The sequence below is a fragment of the Acanthopagrus latus genome, chromosome 8 (assembly GCF_904848185.1).
Source record: "Acanthopagrus latus isolate v.2019 chromosome 8, fAcaLat1.1, whole genome shotgun sequence".
Classification (NCBI taxonomy): Eukaryota; Metazoa; Chordata; class Actinopteri; order Spariformes; family Sparidae; genus Acanthopagrus; species Acanthopagrus latus.
The window spans coordinates 9,818,189-9,843,504 of NC_051046.1; the positions used below are offsets into that span (position 1 = coordinate 9,818,189).

General features: G+C 39.4%; 4 protein-coding genes across 8 annotated transcripts; 3 read left to right on the forward strand and 1 right to left on the reverse strand.

Moving 5' to 3' along the window:
* Window positions 1-58: 58 nt before the first annotated feature.
* On the reverse strand, window positions 59-6,708 carry slc28a1 (solute carrier family 28 member 1). 4 transcript variants are annotated; one of them, XM_037107199.1, is made up of 18 exons: window positions 6,588-6,708; window positions 6,260-6,339; window positions 6,101-6,177; window positions 5,667-5,758; window positions 5,326-5,515; window positions 5,101-5,242; window positions 4,755-4,868; window positions 4,046-4,120; window positions 3,866-3,946; window positions 3,674-3,754; window positions 3,385-3,510; window positions 2,406-2,536; window positions 2,139-2,307; window positions 1,622-1,801; window positions 1,394-1,475; window positions 1,213-1,311; window positions 1,019-1,124; window positions 59-581 (listed from the first exon to the last, which is right to left on the reverse strand). In XM_037107199.1, the coding sequence occupies exons 1-18, from the start codon at window positions 6,589-6,591 to the stop codon at window positions 467-469; spliced, it is 1,944 nt and encodes a 647-aa protein (XP_036963094.1). In that variant the 5' UTR covers window positions 6,592-6,708; the 3' UTR covers window positions 59-466. The 4 variants fall into 4 exon arrangements, with proteins under 4 accessions (XP_036963094.1, XP_036963096.1, XP_036963097.1 ...); XM_037107201.1 differs by having other exon boundaries at window positions 6,260-6,336; window positions 6,588-6,608; XM_037107202.1 differs by having other exon boundaries at window positions 5,986-6,339; window positions 6,588-6,669.
* A 3,059-nt stretch (window positions 6,709-9,767) lies between these two features.
* znf592 (zinc finger protein 592) lies at window positions 9,768-18,091 on the forward strand. 2 transcript variants are annotated; one of them, XM_037107195.1, is made up of 9 exons: window positions 9,768-9,967; window positions 10,470-12,691; window positions 13,389-13,567; window positions 13,662-13,835; window positions 13,941-14,100; window positions 14,291-14,551; window positions 15,349-15,461; window positions 15,574-15,715; window positions 15,820-18,091. In XM_037107195.1, the coding sequence occupies exons 2-9, from the start codon at window positions 10,490-10,492 to the stop codon at window positions 16,312-16,314; spliced, it is 3,726 nt and encodes a 1,241-aa protein (XP_036963090.1). In that variant the 5' UTR covers window positions 9,768-9,967; window positions 10,470-10,489; the 3' UTR covers window positions 16,315-18,091. The 2 variants fall into 2 exon arrangements, with proteins under 2 accessions (XP_036963090.1, XP_036963091.1); XM_037107196.1 differs by lacking the exon at window positions 9,768-9,967 and having other exon boundaries at window positions 10,357-12,691.
* Window positions 18,092-18,379: 288 nt separating this feature from the next.
* On the forward strand, window positions 18,380-19,196 carry nmba (neuromedin Ba). The gene is made up of 3 exons (XM_037107919.1): window positions 18,380-18,570; window positions 18,667-18,844; window positions 18,992-19,196. The coding sequence occupies exons 1-3, from the start codon at window positions 18,408-18,410 to the stop codon at window positions 19,011-19,013; spliced, it is 363 nt and encodes a 120-aa protein (XP_036963814.1). The 5' UTR covers window positions 18,380-18,407; the 3' UTR covers window positions 19,014-19,196.
* A 213-nt stretch (window positions 19,197-19,409) lies between these two features.
* On the forward strand, window positions 19,410-24,708 carry kti12 (KTI12 chromatin associated homolog). The gene is made up of 9 exons (XM_037108517.1): window positions 19,410-19,665; window positions 20,711-20,762; window positions 20,848-20,900; window positions 20,983-21,038; window positions 21,132-21,211; window positions 21,388-21,547; window positions 21,656-21,718; window positions 23,712-23,780; window positions 24,497-24,708. The coding sequence occupies exons 1-9, from the start codon at window positions 19,515-19,517 to the stop codon at window positions 24,638-24,640; spliced, it is 828 nt and encodes a 275-aa protein (XP_036964412.1). The 5' UTR covers window positions 19,410-19,514; the 3' UTR covers window positions 24,641-24,708.
* Window positions 24,709-25,316: the final 608 nt, after the last annotated feature.

Consider the following 25,316-nt stretch of genomic DNA (forward strand, 5'->3'; position numbering starts at 1 on the left):
TTTCAGAGTTTTATGTAGTCAAAAAGTATTACTGTGTGTCTCATTAACAATAACTTTATGAAATCATTGGTTTTTATTAGAAATATTTACATTCATCAACATTTGTGTCCAAGCAGTTCGTAAGTTTTCATTTTTACAGAGTTTTATATAGTCAAAAAGTATAACTGTGTGTATCATTTTCAATAACATTTTGAAACAATTGGTTTATTCAAAAATATTTACATTTATCAAACTGTTGATGCCTGAATACATAGGGAGGTATATGTCTAAAGGCGTGTCCTTTGAATCCTTGGTGTCAAATAAAAGCCAATATGTGAATTAATTTACAATATAATACATTAAATTTACAGTATTTCTGAAAACATGTGCATGTACATTTTTACATGAAGTATGACACAAATTTACAAACATGGAGAAAAAAATTAACCGCAGTAAAAAAATAGACAATGACATGTATTTTTCTCCTCTAACTACAAAAGTTCAAACCAGGAAGCTCACAGCACTGACAACATTTAGACAAATACAGAGTGGCATTTGCTACTGTGCTCCATGATCCTTCAATTGTCCCGTTGCTGAGAGTGCTGCAAAATAATTGATTTAAGATTTAAGTCCAAATAACCACAAATCAGATGCAAATCAGAACCATTTGAGTGCACATTTAAAGGTGACATATCATGCTCAGTTTCAGGTGCATATGTTCATTTTGGGTGTCTGCTAGAAAATGTTTACGTGCGTTAGTGTGCAAAAAACCTCAGTTCACCCTCTGTCTGAACGCTCCTGTCTCTTTAAGACCACCCTCCCAAAAAGTTCTGTTTTATAATCACAAACGTGAACTGAAGAAGCCTCTTGAATGAGAGGTGAAATGTCTTCAAGAAACCAAAAAAAGTCCAGTTGCCTTTGATACAGCACTTCAATATGCGACCCTTAAGAATCTACTGACCCTGTGTATAACCACTGCTTTCTCAAAATGATCCCAGCCACCAGAACGTATTGTTGTAATGAAAGTGCACATGCTCACCTTCTGAAGAGGTCTTCACAGCAAGTTTGTACATCTGCACTTGTGGCATTGAAAGAAGATACCTTGAACAGCTCCACACAGTCAAGTGGAGGAACAAAAAGGATCCCTGAGAAAAAAAGTGAGAAAGCTATTCAGTTGCAGTACAATAGGAAACAAGCTCAACTGCACTGCTAGTTCAGTTCAAAAGCTCTTACCTGCAATACAAGCATTGACAAGAGACACACAAGTCCCGGTGAGCATAGCTCTCAGCACCAGAGACGAGACATCGCTTCTTCTGGATGGGCAGATAGAGGCTTTGATAAAAGAAAATAGTCTGTGTCAAAGGTTGTCACTGAGGGAAAAACAGGATCTTTTTTTTGTGGTTGAAATACTCACACAGGCCTCCAATCACAATGCCCAGTGAGCTGAAATTGGCAAATCCGCAAAGAGCATAGGTGGTGATAATTTCTGATCGCACCTGGAACAAGAAAGGCCAAAATCCTGCAATGTTAATTTTGTTCTGCGTAAAATCGGCTCCCTTCCACTGTGCAGTGCTCGGGAGTTTATACATGCTGCACATCCCCATTGACAACATTCAAAGTCCAGTGAAGAACATTTACTCACAGAAATCGATTCTTCACCAAGTCCATTAATTCTGTTGCTGCTCAGTTCAGATAATTTCTGATAAGCCACAAACTCGTTGAGGAAGAGCTTTGTGCCGATCAGTTCAGCCACGATGAAACTGTCTTTATATGGCACTCCCATCATGAAGGCAATAGGCATGAAGACGTAAGAGCAAATCAGCTGTGGACACAGAGGGAAGTACGTTTATTTGAATATTGTGAGATTGACTAAATTTACAGTAGAAGCAAGCAAAATACTTGAAATGTGCCTTTAAATAAATATATGTACAGTTTATGTCAGAATGATTACTAAACATGGTGAAATATCATCATAAATAAGAAAATAATCAAAACAGCAGTGTTTGCATATTATTTGTCCACTCATTTTTGGTTTTAACTGGAATGATAATTTTATATATCGGGGCCAAACATATACATCAGATTTTTAAAAATCCAAGGAAGTATTTGACGTTTTTAAAGCATCCTTCTTGAGTTATCAGTCTTTAGCTAAAACATACCTGAAATGTCACATCAGGATATCCCACCATACCTCCAAACCAGCTCAAAGCTGCATTTATGAAGCCGAGGATGGCGAGAAAGGCGATCAGATTTGCTGCAATGTTGGCAACAAGAACTATTGAAGCAGATGCTCCACTGCTTGCAGCCTCCAGAATGTTCTGTTCATCTCTAGGGAGTTAAAAAAAAAAAAAAAAAAAAAATAGTTAAATCACAAGAGTATAAAAATCATTAAAGGGAAGAGAATAAACCAAGGGACAGATACACACCCACAAGCCACTTTAATATTGCCCTCTGACTTAAAGGGACTCTCCTCTGTCTCTGGGTAAGAGAGCTTGGAGATGGCCAAGGCACACGGAGCAGCCATCACGGAGGCTGATATCAAGGAAGATGCATCTATCTGCAAAAAAATGTCATTTATTGTTAGTGCTTATTTGTAGTGCTGTAGTGGAGCAAAGATCTGCAACAGATGCAGTATTTGATATTATACAAGATGGTGAGATTTAGCAATCAGACTTTATTGGCTTCAGTTTAAGAGAAACGGGTTGGGCTCTTTGGCTCAATTTGTGCCAGGTTCAGAAGTTACATAACAGGTCGAAACCACTTCGTAGTACTGGTATCTTAAGTCCTCTAAGTGACTTTTTTTCTCACAGCACAACGCTATACACATGTGTTTACAATAACTGTATTGCACTTTTTACAGGCCTTCAGAGTCTTATCTTCAACTGATTCAAAATATTGCAGCCAGGAGATTCACCACCATAAAACCAAAGGGCACACCTCGTTCCCCGACGAAAAGCTGCCCACATGGTTGCCTGTCACCATAGAAAAAACTGAAGGTGCCTCTCACTGTTTTATATTCAGTTCACCCTCTCATTCTGGATTAAATCACTGGTCTCCTCACAGTTCATGTTCTTAACAAATCTCTGATTTGTGCCGACACTCCCTCATTAGCATTTCCCCCCTTTAAGAACTGAAGTTGCTGGGGATGCTGCATTTAGTGTATACAGCCCCAGACTCTGGACTCTCTCAATCAAGATTTAAAACTTCATAAAGAAAAAGTAAGAGTAAGATACGGTTTTACACGTACAATATGTAATTATTCAGTAACTTGGTTTTCTGGTTCTCATTTTAATGTTCCTGTTTTGGTGTTTTTCATGTCTTGTTGAGCGTATTCAATTGCATCTTTTGCATGGAATGTGCCGTATGTATTATTTGTTGTGTGTTGTGTAAACAGCTTCATCTCACCCCAAATGAGATGAATGCCCCCATGACACTGCCTGCAATTGTGGCAAATCCGCCAGTCAAAACAGCATGGATCTCAGATTTGGTCATGTCCTTCAAATAGGGGCGGATCAGCAGCGGAGCCTCTGTCTGAAGCACGAAAAACATGAGGCAAAGTTTTTTAAATTTTTTTAAAGCAGTTATTAGTGATTATTTATGTAAACATGACAGTAACGTACTGATTGACTGGAGCTCATTACATATTAAAGCCAAATGTAATCAGACTAGTGTCAAAGATACCAAGCCAGCGTACCTGCCCAACAAATATATTGCCTGCCACACTCAAGGTCTCTGTGGGAGAGGTTCCCATCGTTATCTGCATAACCCATGAGATCTGCGTGCACAAAAACACATGGCTCTTGGTCATGGTATTTCACTGCAAGTGTAAGCAAGACCAGCAGGAACAATACAATGCTGTAAGATGCATGTTTGAACTTTTCTTTACCTTCAGAATGAGCCACTGCATAACCCCCAGAAAGTAAAGGACCGACATCACGCTGCTGAAGAACACAACAATGGGCAAAGCCTGAGGAAGAAATCAACACTCACATGAAACACATTTACTTTCAATAACTTAAAATCTTGTTAATCTGGTTATGAAAAAAACACATCATCATCCACTTACTTGAAAGGCAAAAATGTCCGCTATCAGATCCCCAAAAACAAACGATGACCCTTGTTTGGTGTAGTCAAGGAATATCTGGAATTACAGGGCAAAGAACAAACATGGGTTATTTGATTTCAAATGATTATTTATTTCTTCTACCTATTCATTTATGACATTTATGATGCGGTAACCTGGATTTGATCATTTCGATTTTAATGAAGTGCCAACTACACATTACAAAGTGATTAACAGACCGCATGCCTGCACTTTCTCAATCCTGAGATAACCCAGGAATCAGGGTGAACAGCATAATAAAGCGCTCTAAAGATAAGCATGTATAGGCATATACATGAGCGTAAAACTGTTTTTATATAAGCTTAGGTTAAGAATATATTAACACGGCAGAAAATGAACACTGTGCGCCGCCCTGTAAAGCCTGTTATGTAAACTAAAACCTTCAGGGTCACACAGGATGTGACTGGTTTAAAGGGCTGAATGTACATTTTAGATGTTATTGATATTACACAAAATGAAAGGTTGTTTCTGACAAAATAAGTGATTCTTTTTAAACATGCAAACACGTGTTCACATCTAAGCCTAACCCTAATCAAGTAGGAATTGTATGCTGTACATTCATGATGACAATGAAGTATGGAGAGCTGAGCTTGTGTAATAACCATATTGAAGCTGACATCTCCTTGTTCCTGCTGCTAAAAGAGTCTAATACCTGCACTTGTTGTCCAAGCCATTCGAATGCAATGAGTCCAGGTTGTGTTCTTATGACAAAAAGGCCGATACAGAACTGCATCCCGAGGCCCCACAGCACAGGCCTCCATTGTACCTAAAAAGGATTTTAAAAAAGGAGGTCGAAGTAATAAGACCTTCAGTTTATCAGGGAGTCTCTATAAAACTTTGTGTTATTGCAAGGAAGCATTTCTGCTAAACCTTATGATGATAGGGGCACAAGGCCAAATGATATCCAAAGTCTCAGCAAAACAGACCAGAGATAACATGTGAGATAAACCCGGACGTGTGTCAACCCAACAATACTTCGTCTTCGAGAAGTGACTCACCGCTGTCCTGTGTGCTGACAAGATGAACAGAATCACAACGAACATGCACACACCCCCGAATGAGATAAGCTGCTCGGGACGCTTGCTTGTGTCCAAGACGAGCCACACCACCAGCAGGACCACGACAGCCAAGATGAAAACCCTGAAAAACACGGTGAAGCGCCACCTTCACTTGTCAACACATTCCGTTATGTGTAGCCACCGAAAACAAGGTCAACCACTCACCATTTTAGCCATTTCAAGTTGGATTTAAAGCATCGAACGGCGGGCTTGAAACAGCGGCTGATGCTTTTCCCCTTGTAGTGCTTCAAGAGTTCATACACTTTTATAAAGATAGCCAAACTGGTTAGGACTACCAGACCAATGGCCCTCTGGAAGTCCAATACACAGGCTGCAATGAAGTAAGCCACATAACCTATAGAAACACAAAAGAGCACATTAAACACTATATTCACATGGTTGTACTTGTCTTTTCACAATCAAAGTGTTGAGGACACAACTACAGAATAAACTGCTACTGCCAGTGAAAACAGAAAAACAAACAGATTTATAAATGTTGTTTTTACCTGCTCCAAGTATGGCCAGCACAATGCATTTGAAGATTCTTGAGTGAGCCTTGATGTAATCCTCTGTGGCGTTAATCGGCTTGGAAACTTGGCTGAAGTGCAGGAGAAATTAGAGGTAAAGTCCAGATGTGTAAAAAATATATACAATATTGAAATACAAAATGTTCTCTCTCACATAATTAAAGATTCAGTGTCTTTATATATGTGTATATTTGCTCAAAAGTTATCATTTTTGTATCTTAACAGTGTCCAGCTTCACAGTAGCATCTAAAACACAACCGGTTCTCTGTTGTACATACGTTACTGTACATTTACTTACAGCATAAACAAATCCAACATGTCAGAGGTTTAATTTGATGCGATCCAGTACATCCAGAAGTATTGCTCCCTCACTATTTTTGCTTTACAAAATGCAATCACTTGAACTGACACACCTCAAGTATGATCCTAATCCCTTTTTAGTCTTTTCAGCCTGCCAATTCTGGCTGCCAGTATCAATAACGTCGTCCTCCTGAGAAAACAAAGCCGTTTCAGTTTTAAAAACACTGATCACAGTGTGCTGTGCTCTCTTAAAAATGAAATGTGACACATACCCCTATTTCAAAAGCCTTGTTGTCCACGCCATTTCCGCCGGCTTGGATTACGTTTTTGAGCTGGACGCCGTTGCTTTCTGCTGAAAAAAAGAAAAGAAAAAAAAAAGCCTGTTCACTTCACATGCAGCAGCCTTCAGGAAAGCACCCTTGTACAACAAAACCAGGAATGCCAAACAACTGACAAGCTGTGTTTCTGTCTCTGTGTAGATAAAATAATCTTAAAAATAAGTCCACACAGTCCTTGTGGCTCACTTTGTGTGGAAAGAAATCAGTTTACTGCTGCAAAACAAACGGCTTAACTCAAGGAAAGGTAGAGCTGATGGCTTACTCATTGTGCGTCGTCCTAAAGTCGGCTGTCAAATGCTGTGCCTTTAAAAGCACTGCGGGAAAATATACTCTGCCCTCTATGAAGCATCTATCATTAATTAACAGAAACGCTCCTCCGAGGAAGTACAGGACACATGCGTACGTGTGATAATGAAACAGGGATGATTTAATAGACCTTATGAAGCAACATTTGATTAGATGTGATGTTGACAACGTTCGTCACATCACTGGAGCAACAGATGATAAGTTCATTCTTGTTATTAGATATGAATTCACTGGGTCCGACTGACACAGCGAGGAAAACACACTGGATTAATCATGAATGAGTTTATCTGGAGGAGGTTGTCCTCCACCCATGTTAGTCATAAAGAGTCACGCTTATTGCTCATGTTTGTAGGGAAGAACTGTCTAACAATACATCAGGATCATGTGAATGAATGTCACGATGGTAAAGACTCAGAAGCACAACTTCTACTCTCCCTTTTCTAATCTAACAAAATTATTGGGACACAAAACCCAAATTAGATTATGAGTAAACATGATGAGATTCTCACCCTTAAATCTAAATTGAAGTAGCCTTTATACAGACATGCTGACAGATACTATACTTGTATCATACTATAATTAAAAAAAAAATGCAGATAGATGATCCTTGAGTGAGACCTACAGTGAATAAACTCCAAGAAAAAAATGCTAATTTTTTGAAAAACTCTAAATCTTACAGAGTCAAAATATTACATCACACTTAATACAAGACACACTCACCTTACAAGTAACGTCTTAGGAAGATACAGGGGTCTCTCTCTTGGATATCAAATCGTATTTCAACGAGTACATTTTCACCTTTTAACTTGTGCAAGCGAAGACTCATCTTTTCAAACCTTTCATTTTGCATAATATTAATTTCTGTCGTGTCATTATATTCTTCAACTCTGCTTATATAAACACAGTATATTTCTTTTTCGTTATTTTCTTACTGTCACATTTTGGTGCATTTTTGAATGATGACCATGCTGTGGAAATTCAGTAGGTGAAGTTATTTGTTTTGTTTTGTGGGTCGAAGTAAGGAACTGACAATTTAGCTTGTATTTTTCTGAAAGAATCTCATTACTCTTAAATATTATTTATAACATAAGTATACCGATTAATTTCCCGAGAATCAAATCGCCTCGAAATCAGATAGAGCTGTTATATGGACTATTAAATGTATTGCACCGCAATTTGTATTTTACTTTCAGGGTAATGATTCATGATTGGATATAATGGCAGCTATTTGTTCTACTCGCTGCTGTTCAGATTTTTATCTTGTCACACACACAGAAAATAAAAAATCTGTTTTCCTCATAAAACATGAATTTGTCCGCGGCTCATAACTCTCAATGGGGGCTCATTCTGCCTGGATGGATATGTTAACATTAATCCTTGTTTAAAAGTCCAGGATACTTGTGTTCAGAAAGCCTTGCAGAGCTTGTAATTCATTAGAAAGAACTTAATGTCCTGGATTTTGTACCGTATGTCTTGGTTTATTAACCCAAGACACTCTTTTTAAGTAAGCCATAAACATGTCTGACAAAAGATTCAATTTGTCAGTTGAGACGTGACAGAGCAGATGGCGCAAACTCTTGTAGGAGGATGATTGTAACGCATACAAAATAAGGAAACCTAATTCATCCAAATTTAAACTGAAGTGTGGCCATCACACAAATTAATCATATTTAAAGGTGCAATTTGAGTTTTTGTTGAAAAAGGAGAAAATGATTTGATCTTGCAGCTTTTCTAGACTATCCACTATTTATTGAACCAAATGGCTCAAATTATGATAGTAGGATGAATCATTTCGATGGGGTTGTGAAGCTAAAACAAAAAAAAAAAAAACACCATTTCACAGAGACTTCTTCACAGTGCCTCAGGAGATGTTGTAATTACTACTCTGCATTACAGTTAACTGTTGCATCATTATGTCCTTTAATAAGTCTCTAGCTGTAAACTTCTCAGGAATAAGTGTCATCACTTTACAGCCTTGCTAGTGGGAAGGAAGAAAAGATGAGTATTTTTGCCCTCAAAGTTGTCTTACAGGATTGTTCCTTCAAAAAACACAGAGGCACAGTGGCTCCTGAGTTTCTTGAATCTTAAAAACTAATATCTGAACCTTCAGTCTCCTCCTCAGATGATACTGGTACATTTGGACAATTCACATTAAATCGCAGACACAAGTGGGGAAGTGGGATGTAGTTTAGTGTCAGTTTCAGGCCACAGTCTGAGCTGTGGTGGAAAAAAGTGGTAAATACTGTGCCAGTTTTGCCTGCATTCAATTCCACATTACCTTTTGTTACATCTCAGTGTCAATATAGATTTCCAGGAAGTCCTCTGTGAACAAATATTGAAAACAAACAGTAAAACAATAGCTTATCTTTGTCTGCAATGTCATGGGATTTACAGTAGATTCAGGTCACTGACAAGAACAAACAGCGCAGCTGATGCCTATTTTTTTTCTTTGTTGACATCCTGATTATAAATTGACATGGATCAACAAAACATTAATTATAGCAACTGAGCATATCAAAGGAAGCATGGGTTGTTTTGCTGTTAGGATCAATATCCAACTGGTAATAATCACTGTGGTTTTGGTATTTAGCTGATAGGTCTACCTTATCTTAAGCAGACGGCACAAGAAGAGCAGCAGCCAAATCTTCAGGGCCACACAATTTGATCATGGACACTATTTAATATTTCTGCAGCCTGTATGTCACCTTTAAAAGTTATTTGTATCTTATTTGATTTGGATTTGATATATTTCTTTTAACAGTGAGGGTCTAATGAAAGACGCTGATGAGTTGCTTGATGGAAATTGTATGACCCGGTGGTTCTGGAGCTTGATCTCGAAACTGTTTCAGGTTCGGCTATTCTTTATATTTAGTTGTGAATCTTATAGGAAGTGTATGAAACCACACAATTTATCACTGAGAGTGTGGTTGCAAGCACTGCAATGGCAATCAAGGGCCCCTAACTATTTTACCTACAGGCGCCAAGCACGTGTTTAACATTGATTATTTTATTAACACGACACAAACCCACCTTTGACCGCTTGCCAAATGTAATAATGGCAGCGTTCAGGCTCACTGGACTCATTAAATTGGTTCCCTCTTTTGCTTTGAGGGACATGAAGGGTAGAGCCATGGCACCGCCTATCGTCTGTAAGTCAGAGTCGAGGGCAGCAATCACCCAGATACAGGAAAAGGAAAACGAAGTTAACGCTAGTAGCTTGTAGCCTAGCTATGAAACCCTGCTACAGACAAACGTAGCTGCTACTCACTCCGCGCCAACACTTAACTGGCTGTATAGCTAATTTACTAGAGCTGTAAAACATAATCGGATCCAATGGTAAGCGCACCTGTGTATCGCTAAGGGTTAATTATTTGCTCGATAGTATGATGCTAAGCTAGACTGCCAGCTGGCTAGCTTGGCTCCGTTAGCTAGTCGGCTAACGTTAGCTGACAGTACGTTCTCTTGTTAGCTGGGGTGAAAGCAAAACAACTTTCTTACACGTCGGCCCTGGAAGGAGTTGTTGTTTTCTTAACAAAATGAGCATTGTAGTCTGTATTAAACGCGTATCTACATACACATGTGTGTATTAATGCATGCCATGGTACAAAACAGTAGCTGTATATACGAAGATCAGCAGACCCTGTTAACGTTCAGCTTGCTAGCTAAAGCTAGCATTAGCATAGGGGAGAGAAGCCAGCAGTAAAAACGTTATTACTCACATTGTAAAGCAGCTATAACGCTGACAGCAGTCCCTTAAGTGCAGACTTCAGTACCCATGGTGGTAAATTTAAATAAATCAAGTTAAGATGTTTTTGTTTTTGTTTTTGTTTTTTTGCAGGTTTATGACCCTGTGCAGCTATGGGTGACATGAAAACCCCAGATTTCGATGATCTTCTCGCCGCCTTTGACATCCCAGATGCCACAGGGTTGGATGCTAAAGAGCCCATCCATGGGAGTCACGAGGAGACAGAGAGTCAGCTGAAACACACGGGAATATGTCTGGATGATGGCTTATTAAGTAACCAAGGTGTCACACCGGCAGATATTCCTGTTGTAAGTGTTATTGTGAAAAACACAAGTCGACAGGAGTCAATAGAAGGGTTCGGATCAGCGGTGCAAAATGGATTCAGGGGACAAGAGACCTCCATTGATCCGGTCGAGACAACTAACACCGTCTTTTCCAAATCATTTGTCTCTGCTTTGAATGGGGAGAGTTCAAGAGAGCTTCTTGGAAGGGCACCTATTCAGCAAAAACCTGATGGAACGCCAATATTCACTCAGTCACTTTCTCATTTTAGTCCCATCTCTAGTCCCGAGTCTGAAGACATTCAGTGTAGTCGTGATGAAATGCATCCGAAAGACAGACCCTGTTTCCCAGAGGCATCAGTTATGGTGGAACCCTCGATCCCTGACAATCCCAAAAAACTGGACCTCAGCGTGTTTGATGACTGTCCGAAGCACTCTGATATCCCCAAGATCTCTCAGAAAAGCAGAACAGAGAGTAGTAGAAGCGAGGAGCCCTCTGACATCTGTGTCGGCAATGAAACGACTAAAACGCGGAGAATACACAGTGCGCTCCCCCCACCGCCCGTGAACCAGAACTTCACTGACACCAACTGCAATTCAGGAGCCTCAGTGGATGTTCCCACTCCCTATCCACATGTAAAATCCCAGACAGCCAAATTATCTTCTTGCTTAGAGGCTCTGGTGGCTCTGAATGCTAGAAAAGACCCCAGAGAGTCATCGGCAGTTCATAATGACTGCATGAAAGCAAGCCCCAACGTGCCTATATCCCCACGAAGCCCCAGAAGTCCACTAGAGGCTGTGAAACGGTTAATGAAACCCTCAGATAGCCCTGTAAGCATCTGCAGTGATAGCAGTGGCAAAGCATCCCCTGCTGTGGCATCCGGGTCACCCCCTGCCATACCCAGGGTCAGAATCAAGACCATCAAAACCACGTCCGGGCAGATCAAGCGCACAGTCACCAGCGTGTTGCCAGATTCAGAAACGGATGAAATTCATTCTGCATATGAATCCTCTCCGTCCCAGAGTATGATTAGTGAGGATTCTTACTGTAACATGTCTCCTCATCCATCTCAAAGTGTTGATAGCATTGTCGGAATACAAACAAAAGGTCCCCCAGCTAGTACATCCTCGCCGAAAGTCTCACACAACAAATCGGAGGCTAACTCCAGGAGGTCAGGCATAACGCAGCCCGCAGCAGTATTCCATAATACCACCGGTCCCGTGAAACGATCTGGTGCACATCATGGGCAGAAACCAAAGAGGGGATCCGCTACAGCAGGCCATTCAGCTAGCACAAACCTGCTTCCCAAAGCAATGCACTTAGCTAGTCTGAACCTGGTCCCTCACAGTGTTGCGGCTTCAGTAGCTGCGCGCTCCACCTCTCAACAGCAAAGCCAACACACAATCTCCTCGACAGTGTGCAGCACTGTCCCACTGGTGCATCAGGTCAAAACAGCCAAACCACATCCTCGCACATGCACTACCAACACGGCAGCGGGAACCCTAAACAGACTGTTAAACAATGCCAACCCTGTGCCTACATACGTGCCCAACCTGAACCCCCCTCCAGAGAGCGATATCAGCCTTCCACCGCGCGGATACTGCTGCCTGGAATGCGGGGACTCCTTCGGGGTGGAGAGGAGTCTAGCATATCATTACAGCAGGAGGAGCGTTCACATCGAAGTCGGATGCACACACTGTGCAAAGACGATCGTGTTCTTCAACAAGTGCGCCTTGTTGGCACACGCACGAGAGCACAAGAACAGTGGTATGGTGATGCAGTGCACGCAGCTCCATATGAAACCCATAGCAGAGGAACAAATGTTCGCACCGCCTTGTACTGACCCTGGGAACATCGACCCTGTGAACTACACCTCACCGTCATCCTCATCCAAAAACCAACCTGTCCTGCCCCTATATCCTGACAACGTCATTCGCCACCGACTCCGTTGCCTCGAGTGTAACAAGCAGTTACCTGACTATAAAGCACTTGCAGGTCATTACCAGAGACCGTCAGAGGCTGTGGAAGGACTTGTGAGTAGATGTTTTATTGAAATATTCCAGGATAAGGCTAGAGAATTTTTTTATAGTTTCCAATGAAAAGACCAATATGTATTTAATTTCACAGCCCATTCGTTCCTATTGAGGATACATATCCTAAAAAATAGGAGACTATTGTGTGCATTTTTTGGGACTGTTGTTAGCCGAGGACTGATATACATTTAGTGAGATTGAGATTATTTATGGCAGAATAGATGTGAGACTGATTCAGAGCAAGATTTCCCACTTCAGTCAGAGTCACCCGGGAATATTCAAAGTTGATATTCATATTCATCTGTAACTGTTGGTTTTATTGTAATAATGAGAGGTGAGGACAGGAGGGGAGATTAGCCACTGTTGTGCCTCAAAAGTCGCAAGATTAACTTGTTGTTGAGCGAGTGTTAAACAGTTACAAACATGGGGGCTGGAGCTCACCGGATGGGAACGTAAACCTTGCTGTTTGTTGAGACTCTTGACCTGACGCAACATTCTGGCTGCTCTGAGTATTAAACTTGTTTGTAGGATCAATTCATTGTTGCTTTTAGTGTTTCAAGGTATTTGTTGACCGTAATCACAATATAGAATATCTCCAGACCTATTCTCTAAAGGCACTGGGAGCAGGGTTTTTATATTTCCCTTGTTTCCCATTTAGCTTTTTTGACTTTGCTGTCCTTCTCTTTTTACAAAACAGATGTGTAAGGTGTGCTTAATGTTGTTGCCCAACAAGTGCAGCCTCAAAGCTCACGATCGCATCCACGCACACAAGTCCCCTTACTGCTGTCCTGAGTGTGGCGCCCTGAGTCGTTCTGCGGACATACAGAAGCACGTCAAGGAGAACTGTCTGCATTATGCCCGCAAGGCTTGGTACAAGTAAGTTGTTCAAGTAAGAAAGGCAGGCCTTATTAGAAACATAATTACAGTGCAAACGGAAAAGTGGCATCATGTTTTTTTTGTGTATTTGCAGATGTCTTCACTGTGATATGGTTTTCAAGACCCTCCAAGGCCAAAAGACTCACATTGAGGAGAAACACTGTGAAGTCCTTCACAAGTGCTCCATCTGTCCAGTTGCCTTCAAGACCGCTGACAGCTGTGAAGTGCATTTAAAGAATAAACACAGTGCCAGCAAAATATCTCCTCAGTAAGTCAAAGTCTCATGACCTGGCTGTCATACGAGCTGTACGTTCTTCCTGTAGTTATCACCTTTTTACAGGTCATTTTAAGGGTTTTCTCTTTTCCTTCGCAGGTTAATCTTTAAGTGTTCGTGCGAGACGTTGTTCAAGAAAAAACAGTTACTGTTCGAACATTTCCATCAGAATGCAGACAAACGCGTTACGTGCGTGTTCAAGTGTCCAGAATGCAACTCGGTCTTTCCACAGAAGCAGCTGTTGATGCAGCACTTCAAGGTTAGCAATGATTGTATTTTTTTATAAAGAGATATTCTCTATGTTTACCCATAACATACATATATCGTATACATTTATCCACGTACTAGGTATATCTCTATGAAACCTGAAACTTTCATTAACAAAACAAATGGCAAAAAGCTACTAATTTCCATTATTCACATCCAAATCCACCGTTTCTGTTTTGCAGGACGTTCATATAGGTAACATGACAGCAGAGACAGAGAAGAGAAGTAAACAATCAGACAACACTGACCGGCACCAGGATGCTCATTCCGTCCAACAACAGAAGAGTCGCAGCCCAGTTAAACACCTGGAAAATCCCAGAAAAAAGGCCGAACAGGACAGCAGACCTCGTGTGAAGCCCACCGGCTGGACGTGTGGAGAGTGTCTCAAGTGGTTCCCTGAACGAGAGTCCTACGTTTCACATGTGAAGACCAACCACGGAAAGGTGAGAGAACATGAATTCCCAAAGATGAAATGTGACTGTGTTCCATCGAAACAGTGACGTAGCTGCACACTTGAATCATTTTTTTCTTAGCTCACTTATACTACTGTGTATGAAATGGGGTGTCTCCCTCAAACTACAAGATCATACTCAAAATTGTCCAGATTTCACTGTTGATATCTGAAACTGCAGTATCTTATTATGTATTTTATTACTATTTCTGTTCATTTATATTTTTATTTCAATTTAAATACAATACGGATCTTAATATTGTTGATTGCACCTTGATAAATTATCACTTTGTTGCATGCGGTCTTTTGTGCTCCCAGATTAAACTAACAGTATATATTGCTATTTGTGTTCTACTAATTTAGCATCAGCTTGTGTAAACGCCCCATGCTGGCTGAAATATAAGCACATCTATTATGTCAGGTACTACTGATAATGTGCAGAATCATTTCCTGTGTAGTCACACTTAACGTGTGAAACTCTTCTCTGACGATGGCCTTCAAGTTTCAAAATGAGATTTGATTTTCAGTATGAGCATACTTATTTTGGTCGGCAGCGTGGTGAAGTAATTGAATCCAATAGATTAAAATAAAACCCACATTTTCTACCAACATACTTGTCATGTCATCTACGTGGAAAGTATGCAAACATTAGATGGAACAGTATTTTTAGTGGCATGACTGATACGTCGATCTGTTCTGAGGCACCGTTGTTCTTCTCTTGAAATGAGGAAATGGTGCTGAAGACAGTGAGTCCTGAGGTCAGACTCATCACACTTTCTTTTTCAACAGTCAGTGAAGAAGTATCCATGTCGACATTGTGAGCAGTCTTTCAATTCTGCAACCAGTCTGAGAAGACATATTCGAAGTGACCATGATGGAAAAAAGAAAATTTATACTTGTTGGTGAGAAAAATGGACAATTGACTCTTAGCACAGTCCAAGTTTTACCAAATTACCTGAAAAATCACCAGGTAATCATTCAAAATTCCACTTTTGTTCCCTTTCTGCACTTCAGGTATTGCACGGACACCAAGACAACATTCACAACGAGTGTCACGTTGAAGAACCACATCAGTCTAATGCATGGAATCAAAAATCCTGATCTTGGCCAAATGCCGAAAACAGCTGTCCAAGAATCAAAAAAGGCTTTGGGCAAGGTAGTTTTTTTTCCCCCCAACACAAACAACAAAATAATAACAGGCAAAATTCTACATGTGAGTCTTACAACCATCAATTTAAAATGTGTGACTGTGATTTGCAGGGGCTTGTATCAGAAAGACCTGCCGTGAACGCACATAAGGAAGAGCGTGATCGCACTTCGGGCATCGGTGCTCCGTCAGCGAAGCGTCTGAAAAGCCAGTTCCGCTGTTCAAAGTGTGGTTTCATCACGGACGACAGGACACAGTTCCAGCAGCATATACCACAGCATAAAACCGATGAAAACACTCCTCAGTGCCTTCACTGTGGCCTGTGTTTCACATCACTACTGTCTCTCAACAGACATCTTGTCATTGTACACAAAGTCAAAGAAGAGGAGAAGGTAAGGGAGGTGGTGGCAGCGGTTCGGGAGATGGAGCAGGATGATCAGCGCGATGGATCAGCAGATACAGACGAGGGGAATGACGTGTTATCGGAGCTAAACGAACCTGAGCCTTCTCAGGCAGGAGAGCCAGAAAGTGTGTGCTGTGACACGACTGTGGACTGTAATTTAAAACTGAGCGCTCACTCTCACACACAAGCAGTCTCCCTCCGGTAGCGAGAGCGACCTCAACACCTCTTTAAAGCTGCTTTAATATCTTCGGTTTTTATTTGAAAGTCACATGGGATGCTTGATGTTCTGCATGGAGGTGGTACAGAGTGTTGAGGCCTTTTTAATTTTGAAATTTCTCTCAAGTTATTCAGAGGTTGTGCAGTATATTTGTGCAGATCCTTAACATTTAGTAAAGAGCAGTATTTTCATAAGCGAGAGGACGAATTAATATTCATTTTTCAATCGTTTTTATTTAACTTTGCATGTGGATAATATATTAATCTTGCCTTTCAGACATTACTGCACACGTGTAACAGATATTTCTGTCTGTCTTTTTTATTTTCCCAACTGTTTCATCCGCCCTGATAAGAGACTCAGGAATGTCTGTTAGCTTTTATGTTCGATCGATGTAACAGTGAAGGGGTGGATTTTCACCTTTGTAATCGACAGTCATTTTAATTGCTTTAAATGTCGTCTGAAGTATTTAATGCTACACACTATCACCTGAATGGGATTCAGCTTTTACGACGCGACTGTGTTGCAGTTAATTTGCAGTACAAGGCGAGAATTGTAGTCACCATTTATTACAAATTTTAGTGTTGTTCAGCAGTCATTTAAAGAAAGATGTATTTCTATGATCTTGGTAAACAGTTATTTGAAGAGCTATCCTGTGAGATCAGATGCAGGCAGGTAAAGCCTTCTGAAGTAAGGCTACATAAAAGAACAAGACTTTCATTTGACTATTTAAGCATTCTGAAATGCTTTTTGTTTTATGTTTATTGAATTTGTTTGACTTGTGAGTGCATGTGTTATCTCAGATCTGGCCTTTTATTTTTTTTATGATTTTCTTTTCTTTTTCTTTCTTTTTTTTTTTTTTGGAATGATTGTTTAGGGGAAACATGAGGAGGTATTGGATGTGTGATGCAGCAGTATTGAAAATACCTCAAATTGCCAGAAGTGTATTTTTCCGGCAAGTGGACAGTCGATGTTATGTCAAATATCAGGGTACATTGTTTTGGATAATCCAGAGCAGGCATGAAAGTGAAGTTTGGTGGCATATCGGAGATAATGTTTTATAAATCGGGACCTGTAAACGTCAGAGGCGCTCATGATAATAATACTAGTAGGATCAGGGGAGTTTGTTCAGTCTGTGATGAATAAACTGCTTAGATCAGCCCTCGTGATGGTGGGTGCCTTTCGTTTACAGGTCTGGATTTGTAAAGCAGCACTTCTTGTTTTGTATTCAATACATGACAGTTCCTACCTCCATGGTTACTGGCAGTGATTGTTAAATGATGAAGGTATTGGAGGAGTTGCAGGTAATCTCAGTGCAATGTAAAAAAAAAAAAAAAGTAAATGTGTATTATCCCACATTATTAAATTTTATAAATTATTTTGGGAATGAACTTAAGGCTATGTGGTCATATTGACTTAACTTGGCAAGTGAACTTTTTCTATTTAAGTGCTATATGAGCTCTTTCTTTCTCTTCTCTTTAAGTCCTTAAATTACTACACTGCAGCCGTTAAAACTGCAGCGCCTGGAAAGAATGACTTGATCATGACTTGTTCTTTTGTAACGCTCGTTGAAAGATATTTGTACTTTTGATACTGTGTACAGCGAGGATCTGTATTGGGAAGTAACCTGTGTACATACAGTAGCCAATCAACCCTGGATTCACAGCATTTCTTAAGCCATTACATCTATTCAGCATGCAGTGGCCCCTGTGCCTTGCTGTAATGTTTACGTTCAGTACTTACAAATAAATTGGTGCATTTAATTATATATCTGTTTTGTCTTTTCTCCCACGTGACAGACTTCTTTGTGTATTAAAGCACTGGTATTTAAAGGTATTTGGATGTGATAATTAGAGGTTTGGCATTGATGTCATGTACTTTGCAACTGTCAATACAAGTCAGAAGGGCACACGACTCTGCAATGTGCATCACTCATCCAATAAGAAACCAACCACAGACAGATGACTTCATCACATTAGAATATTAAGCCCATCCTATCTCTGTATAACTGCCCGTCCCCAAAGTAACAGAAGAGCAGAGATTTTAATTAACCGGCACCAAATTGCGTTGGACACGTTTGAGGAATGAGAGGCACTTTGACAAAGATCTGCAGAGCAGGACTCCTGTCTTCTTTCATCTTTATCTCATACATTGCCGTGACGTCTTCAATGACGCTTGATATGACCGAGCTGAGAAATAAAATTTCAAAAATCAAGGTGAATCCGAGGGGTAATCTGTGGGCAACAGGTAAGAGGAATATCACTTAATCTGGCAAATCATGTGTTTTTTTGCTCATTTTTTTCAAAAATGTATTTGATTAATTATCATTTTGTGTTCGTTAAGGGCATTTCATGGGCAAGAAAAGTGTTGTGGATGGTTCCTTTATGGAGTCTGCCTTTGAAGATGCGAATGTTCCCCCTGAAGTCAGAGCTGTGAGTCCTCTGAAGCAAATGACTGAAGACCTGGTGGCACTGCTCACTGAGATATTGAAAACTGCCCAACGGAAACAAGCATTGGACATGTTAGTTTATTACTATGATTATTATTATTATTATTATTATTATTATTATTATTATCATCGTTGTTGTTGTTGTTTATAGTGTATTATTTGTTGCTGTTGTTTTTATCCAGTCAACTGTGCAACTAACCTTTTCCTCCATTTATTTAGGGGAGATGGAGGTCCTGCTTGAGGAACACTTGAGCCACCAGTTCTTAAATCTTTACAGCAACAGCATGAAATCCTCCTGACAAAGAAAATAATATGTATATGTTTTTTAAATGTGAAACATGATGCCAGTCTCCACTGTTTTGTTCTTGGGGCCAGTTATTTTGAACCTAATATGTATTTCTCCCTGACAATAAACCCGTACTGAAAGCCAGATCCAGTTGTCAGCCAGTTTTTGTTTGTTTTTTTGATATTTTAAATCAAAAACAGAGAATGATGTAATGGATGTGCCTGTTTAATGTCTGTCAAAGTAACACAAAGTCAATTAATAGTTTATTTGATATTAAATAATCTCATATAAAAGACTAGCCACATCTGTAAACTCACTTTAATCCCACTGGTGTTGTAGCGCCTCCTGTTGGTTGCTTTGAGAAGTGCCTGCAGTTAAACATATCCGGGTGAAGCAGTCGACATGCTGCTCATCATCACACTCATGGCTACTTTATTTTGACAACACTCAGTAGTTATGCCTCTGGTAGTGATGTGCGGTTATCCCTGCAGTGGTAAAACACGAAGGGCAGAAGAACTGAAGGTGTATTTTGAACAGAACTGTGACCGGAAGGTTCATGTTGTGGGAGACGGAGGCCTGGACGTTGACAAAAACACTGTTTACGCAGGCAAGTTAAGCTAGCTAGCTGTGTCTCCGTTCAGTTTTGTTATCACGTGTTTATAGCTCATAAGTTTTTGTCGATACTCAAAAGTAATCTCAGGAAGTCCGCGTACATGTTTTCTATCGACCAAACTCTACATGTTGTTGATTGTTTTATTTATAAACGTAATATTTCAAGCTGCTACATGAGCAACCTCCCGTTGAAGCGAGGCTAACTTAGCTGGGAAGATGGTGGTGAATTACAGGGCAGCCAGCAAAAAATCTAAATACATAACTTGTTCTTAAAATGTGGCTTTTTAATTTGTTTAAATACTGCTGATGTTTAACACTACGAACAGCTTTCCATCCGTCTTCCACGGAGTGCGTGTATATCGAACGTTTGGGCAGCCTTAAATTAATGATTTTTTGAATGGAGTTTGGTGTGAGAGTGTCCACACTCTTCCTGCTGTATGATAAATACTCTTCCTATTAAATTGTATCACATAACAGGGTTACAGTTGACATTCTTTATAGAAAACACCCTACAGTTGTCTCTTGTTTACATCCTGGTAATGCAGCTGTACAACCAGCAGGTATTAGGGTTATATATTTGCTTCACAGCACTATTTTCTCACCATTATTTCAAGAAATGCCTGATAACAGCAGTGAATTTTTCAGCAGTTTGACTTCCAACCAGTCGGGTAGTCAGATAATGGGTGGAATATGAATATTTGGCAACAATTTAGATAAGACATAATAATTGATTTTCTGCTCAAATGTGAAAATTGTCTGCGTTCCTTCGTAATTCAATATATGATATTCAATATCAGACAGCCAAGCAAACGAGCACAATATTACGTTTTGATGGGCAGTTTTCACTATGAAATGTTATACAGCATTAAACAGTTAATCTAGAAAAAAAGTGGCAGATAAATTCATTAAATCTTCATAATTTCTTAATTAGACTTCTGCTGCCTGATAACACAGTCACAACATAGACTTGTTTCCTATGGAGTAACCTCTGACTTTTGTGTATTCTTGGCTGTCATTTAACCTTGTTGGATATGTTGCAGATTCCCAGAAGGAAAAAAATGTCAGAGCATCTCTGAAAGCTGCAGTAGAGAGGTGTGTTTTTCAAATATTTTTTTTGGATAAGACTCATCAATGAGTGTTCTATCAGCCCTTTTAACCTTAATTTATTTGCTTTTAGGAAAGTCGGCAAGGATGACATTGTAATTTTGGATTCATTGAATTACATAAAAGGTAAATATTGGTAACAAAAGGATTCAATGCAGTATGATTTGTTTTATGCGTTTACCTTTAAAGTTGAAATAATGTCTTACAGGCTACCGCTATGAACTGTTCTGTCTCATCAAACATGCACAGACACCACACTGTCTGGTAAGTATACAAGAGTAATAAGTAATAGACTTGTAATATTTGGAAAAAGAATATTACCCAAACATTAAAACCCTATGCTGTCGTTTGATAAAGGTGTACTGTTTGACATCAGATGAAGTGAGTTCAACATGGAATGCCAACAGAGATGCTGCTGAGCAGTACACCCAGGACATGTGAGTGTCAAGGCTTTACACAAATAGTAGAGATGCATGTCAGTCTCTGATAGTCTCTTAAACTTAGAATAGGTTTTTAAATATACATTTACACCAGTCACTGTCAAAAATGAACACTATTAAATTCTGTTTTCGTAATTTGCCTGATATACTGTCCTCTGGTTTGTCTTTTGTAGCTTTGATGCATTAGTGCTGAGGTTTGAAGCTCCAGACTCCAGAAACAGATGGGACAGTCCTCTCTTCACCATCCTGAAAGAGGACTCGCTTCCTTATGAAGCCATTTCTGATGCACTTTTCAAAAGAAAAGCACCCCCACCTAATCAGTCTACACAAAGTGTAAGGAATGCACACAAACGTTTGCTTTTTTAAAGAGGATGTAATATCCAGTAGATGTATGCATTTTTGATTATGTGATGGTAATATAGATATTGTTTTTCTCTGCAGCAACCATTGTCATCTGCAAACTTCTTGTATGAGTTGGACAAGACCACACAAGATGTGTTAATGGTAAGTCTTCATATGTTCTTTGTGGTTTTCTGTTGAGACTTTTTTGCTAAAATTAGTGTTTTTTCCATTCATGTCATATATTTTAATCACTTGCTTGAAATAAAGGACATATAGGTCATATAGTGAAAAATATTCATCTTAAACTTTAATCTACAAACTTAGATTAATCTACTAATTGTAGATTAAAGTCTATGACTCCATGTCAATGCAAAGACAGATAACATAGGTATTTATAGCCTATAAGCAGGTGCTACCAGTTTTAGGTTGTAATTATGACTGAGAAGCCTTGACTCCTGAAAATGCATTATTCAATCAATTTTTTCCTTGTAGTTTGTAAACCCAGGAATGTTTCCCATGTCTATGTCAGGACATGAGTGTGGCATGAATAGCAAATCTAGAGAACAGACTGAGTGACAGTTTATTGACTGGTAGTGATTGACACAAAGCACCAATTAGAGTCAATTTGTGGGCAAATAATTACAGTCAAGAGCTATGGTGTTTACAAAAATACAGTAAACAAATACTTTGTTCAGCATCAGGCATGAAGGAGGACATACTGGTGGACGGGGGCCTGATAATTTATAGTTGCATATTGTAGGCAGAGAATGTTGTGTTGTTACATAATAAACAAAGTAATTTTTGTTTTAGCTTCAATGTCCTGCAGCTGGGAAGAGTTGCACCTCAGAATATCAATAAATACAACCGCTCAAAAATGGGGATTACAAAAGTAGAATTGTATTCAATTGAAATAACATTACATGTATTACATATAAGTGGTAAATCACTATTTAAGATATTAAGATACTGTTTTTGTTTTTATAATGGAATATCTACATAGGTGTACAGAGGACCATTTTCAACAAACATCACCACACATTGTGTCAGCTGATCCAAGTTTGTCATGTTAAAAGGCTAATTGATCATTGAAAATGCTTATGCAGTCATGTCAGCACAGCTGAAATCTGTTGTGCTGGTTAAAGCATTAAAATTGCCCTCCATAGGATTAGGTGACTATGTCAAGCATCAGTGGGTTAGACTGACGAGTTTCAGAGGATAGGCCTTTTTTCTGTCTATTTCCACACTAATCGAGAGAAATTAATGCAAGAAATTGCCAAGAAACTGAAGATCTCATAGAACAGTGTGTACTAGTCCCTTCAAAGAACAGCACAAACTGGCTATTTTCAGAATAGAAAGAGAAGTGGGAGGCCCAGGTGCGCAATGGAGCAAGAGGACAAGTACATCAAAGTCTCTAGTCTTAGAAAGAAATCCTCACAGGTCCTCAACTGGCAGATTAATTTAGTGGTGTCTACAAAACACCAGTCTCAGTGTTAAAGTTAGAGTTTTGCAAAGAAAAAGCCATATTTGAGACTTGTCAGTAAGAGAAGAAGATTAAGATCAGCAGAAGCACTATGGACAGAGGAAGACCATTAAAAAAAGTGACCTTGAATAAAGACAACTATCACTCTATTTTGCGACGCCAGGGTTGATGTCAGAATCTCTGAATGTGTTAGCACGCACCAGTGTGTTGTGATTGTGATCATATGAACATTTTTCAATACTTTATATCTCTGCAAAGGGAAGAATTGTTTTGATTTGTGCTATAGGTTGTAGAACATTTTTAGCTTTTCTAACTCTAAATGGTTGACGTAGAGACTGCCTCATTATTAGTACGTGGTTGTGTGTCCCCCTTTTGCTCCTGTAATTATTTAGCTACCTATTGATGCGTCTGTGTGATGTGTTTTGTCTGCTAATTACTGTTAGCCAATAAGAAATCAGCTGCTCTGATGAGCTATTGAGGACACTGCTATTAGCCTGAAACAGTGTGTACTTTGTTGCATTTTCTTCTTGCATTTGTCATTTTTCTTAAGTAAAACTTCCCTAAATATGTACTCATGGATCCCACTTGGCTGATCTCAACTCCCTAAAAACCGAAATAGCCGTATTTATTAGTAAACACATAACCCTCTGTGTGTCATGTGTTTGTTTTTTGCAGGCAATTTTTAACGCACAGAAGACGAGCGTACCTGGGGATCTCATTTCAGTTCCAGGAGCAACAGAAAAGATATCCTTTTCCTTTTCACATGTCCACCTTTTTTTCTTTTTTTTTTTTTTACCTAAAACCTGATTTCCAAGTATCATCTCACAAACAAATTTGGATAATTTTGTTTTCATGCCCCAGTAGCAGTCATCTTTCACAGCTTATGCCAGTCTGAATTCTGTGTTGCCTCTTTTAATTTCTGCAGCCTCATTTTAATCATCTACCTCATAAGGAAAGTCATATTCCTTCACCAGCAGGAGGCAAAGTACTCAATATCAAATTAGTTGTTTGAAGGGAAAGCTGGATGAATGCATGTCCATCAAAAAACTTAAATGAAAGGCACAGCAGCTGACCACTGTTAAAGGTCTTGCGTATAATAACATAGTGGGGGATACACATGGAGGAGAGAAACTAAATTACACAGATAAGTAGATTTTTATTGGCAGTTGCACCGTTTCAGACGTCCTCAGAAGCAAACACTTTGATTTTCTGCTTTGAACATGTCGGTCCACACAGAAACCAGTGAGACTTTAATGACACGTGCATAATTTGGATTTACGGTTTACGTCAGTAATGTTCAGTACTTTGTGTTGTTTCACCGGTGGTTCCCCTTAAAGGTTAAGATGTGATGCTGTGACCTTCAGATAAGTTACCACTCACTCCGTGTCCAGCTGCACTGTAGAACATGTCACGTAAATGGAACATAACTTGCACTGAAATGACCTTAACCTGACGTTAACATTGAGCTCACCAGGAGCATCAACATGGCAGAGCTGAGGAAGTTACGGCGCCAGTTCATCAGCTACACCAAGATGCACCCGACAGAGAACACCGGGCAGATTTCCAATATGTTTGTGCAGTATTTAAACAAGAGTCTTCACTGACATTTTATAGCATTGGTTTTGTGTTTTTTTGTTGTTTTTTTCTGACAAATAAATGTATTTAAATATTTGTTGAATGTTTGTTTGAGTTTTTTATATGATAAAATGTAATTGCAGACATTTAAGGAAGAGAAGTTTGCAACATAATAACAAGTGGAAAATAAATGCAATGCTTATATATTATATGCATATATTTCTAAACACAGTAAGCGCAAAAGCTGTGAAGACAATGTCTCATGTATTTGACAAAAAGCACCTCATCTGAAGGTCCACTTATGATGCTTGCCCATATCTTATCAAGTGGTATATGGATGAAGTAGATATGTGGATAAAACACTGAAAATGAACCTAGTGTTGAAATTGTTTTCTAAAAAATATAATTAATTATTATATTATTATATAATTAAATGTGTTTTCTGCTTAGTATCATCCCTGATCTCTACGGGCATTCGGAGTATAAGTAAATATTTTTTGCTGTGTCATTATTTATAGTTTCCACCTTCAAGTCAGCCTTGAACAGCTCAGCACTTTCTCAAGTGTGGGCTGACAATAATGCCCCTTGACCTCTTGGTGACAGGCCAGGCTAACACTACTTAGTTTTTGTTCGAAAGCCGCTTATTCTTTTGTGGAATTTGTAGGCAAAATATTGCTGAGTAATGACCGTTCAAGACTTAGTCTT

Coding starts and splice junctions, on each gene's coding strand:
- slc28a1 (XM_037107199.1), bottom strand. Junction 5,759..6,100: donor GGATTAGGATCATACTTGAG/GTGTGTCAGTTC, acceptor CCTGCACTTCAG/CCAAGTTTCCAAGCCGATTA. Junction 2,308..2,405: donor AATATTAAAGTGGCTTGTGG/GTGTGTATCTGT, acceptor TTAACTCCCTAG/AGATGAACAGAACATTCTGG.
- znf592 (XM_037107195.1), top strand. CDS start 10,490: ATGGGTGACATGAAAACCCCAGATTTCGATGATCTTCTCGCCGCCTTT. Junction 13,568..13,661: donor GCCCGCAAGGCTTGGTACAA/GTAAGTTGTTCA, acceptor GTGTATTTGCAG/ATGTCTTCACTGTGATATGG. Junction 15,462..15,573: donor AAGAAAATTTATACTTGTTG/GTGAGAAAAATG, acceptor TCTGCACTTCAG/GTATTGCACGGACACCAAGA.
- nmba (XM_037107919.1), top strand. CDS start 18,408: ATGAGAGGCACTTTGACAAAGATCTGCAGAGCAGGACTCCTGTCTTCT. Junction 18,571..18,666: donor GGGTAATCTGTGGGCAACAG/GTAAGAGGAATA, acceptor GTGTTCGTTAAG/GGCATTTCATGGGCAAGAAA. Junction 18,845..18,991: donor CGGAAACAAGCATTGGACAT/GTTAGTTTATTA, acceptor CCATTTATTTAG/GGGAGATGGAGGTCCTGCTT.
- kti12 (XM_037108517.1), top strand. CDS start 19,515: ATGCCTCTGGTAGTGATGTGCGGTTATCCCTGCAGTGGTAAAACACGA. Junction 20,763..20,847: donor CTGAAAGCTGCAGTAGAGAG/GTGTGTTTTTCA, acceptor ATTTGCTTTTAG/GAAAGTCGGCAAGGATGACA. Junction 21,212..21,387: donor GAGCAGTACACCCAGGACAT/GTGAGTGTCAAG, acceptor TGTCTTTTGTAG/CTTTGATGCATTAGTGCTGA.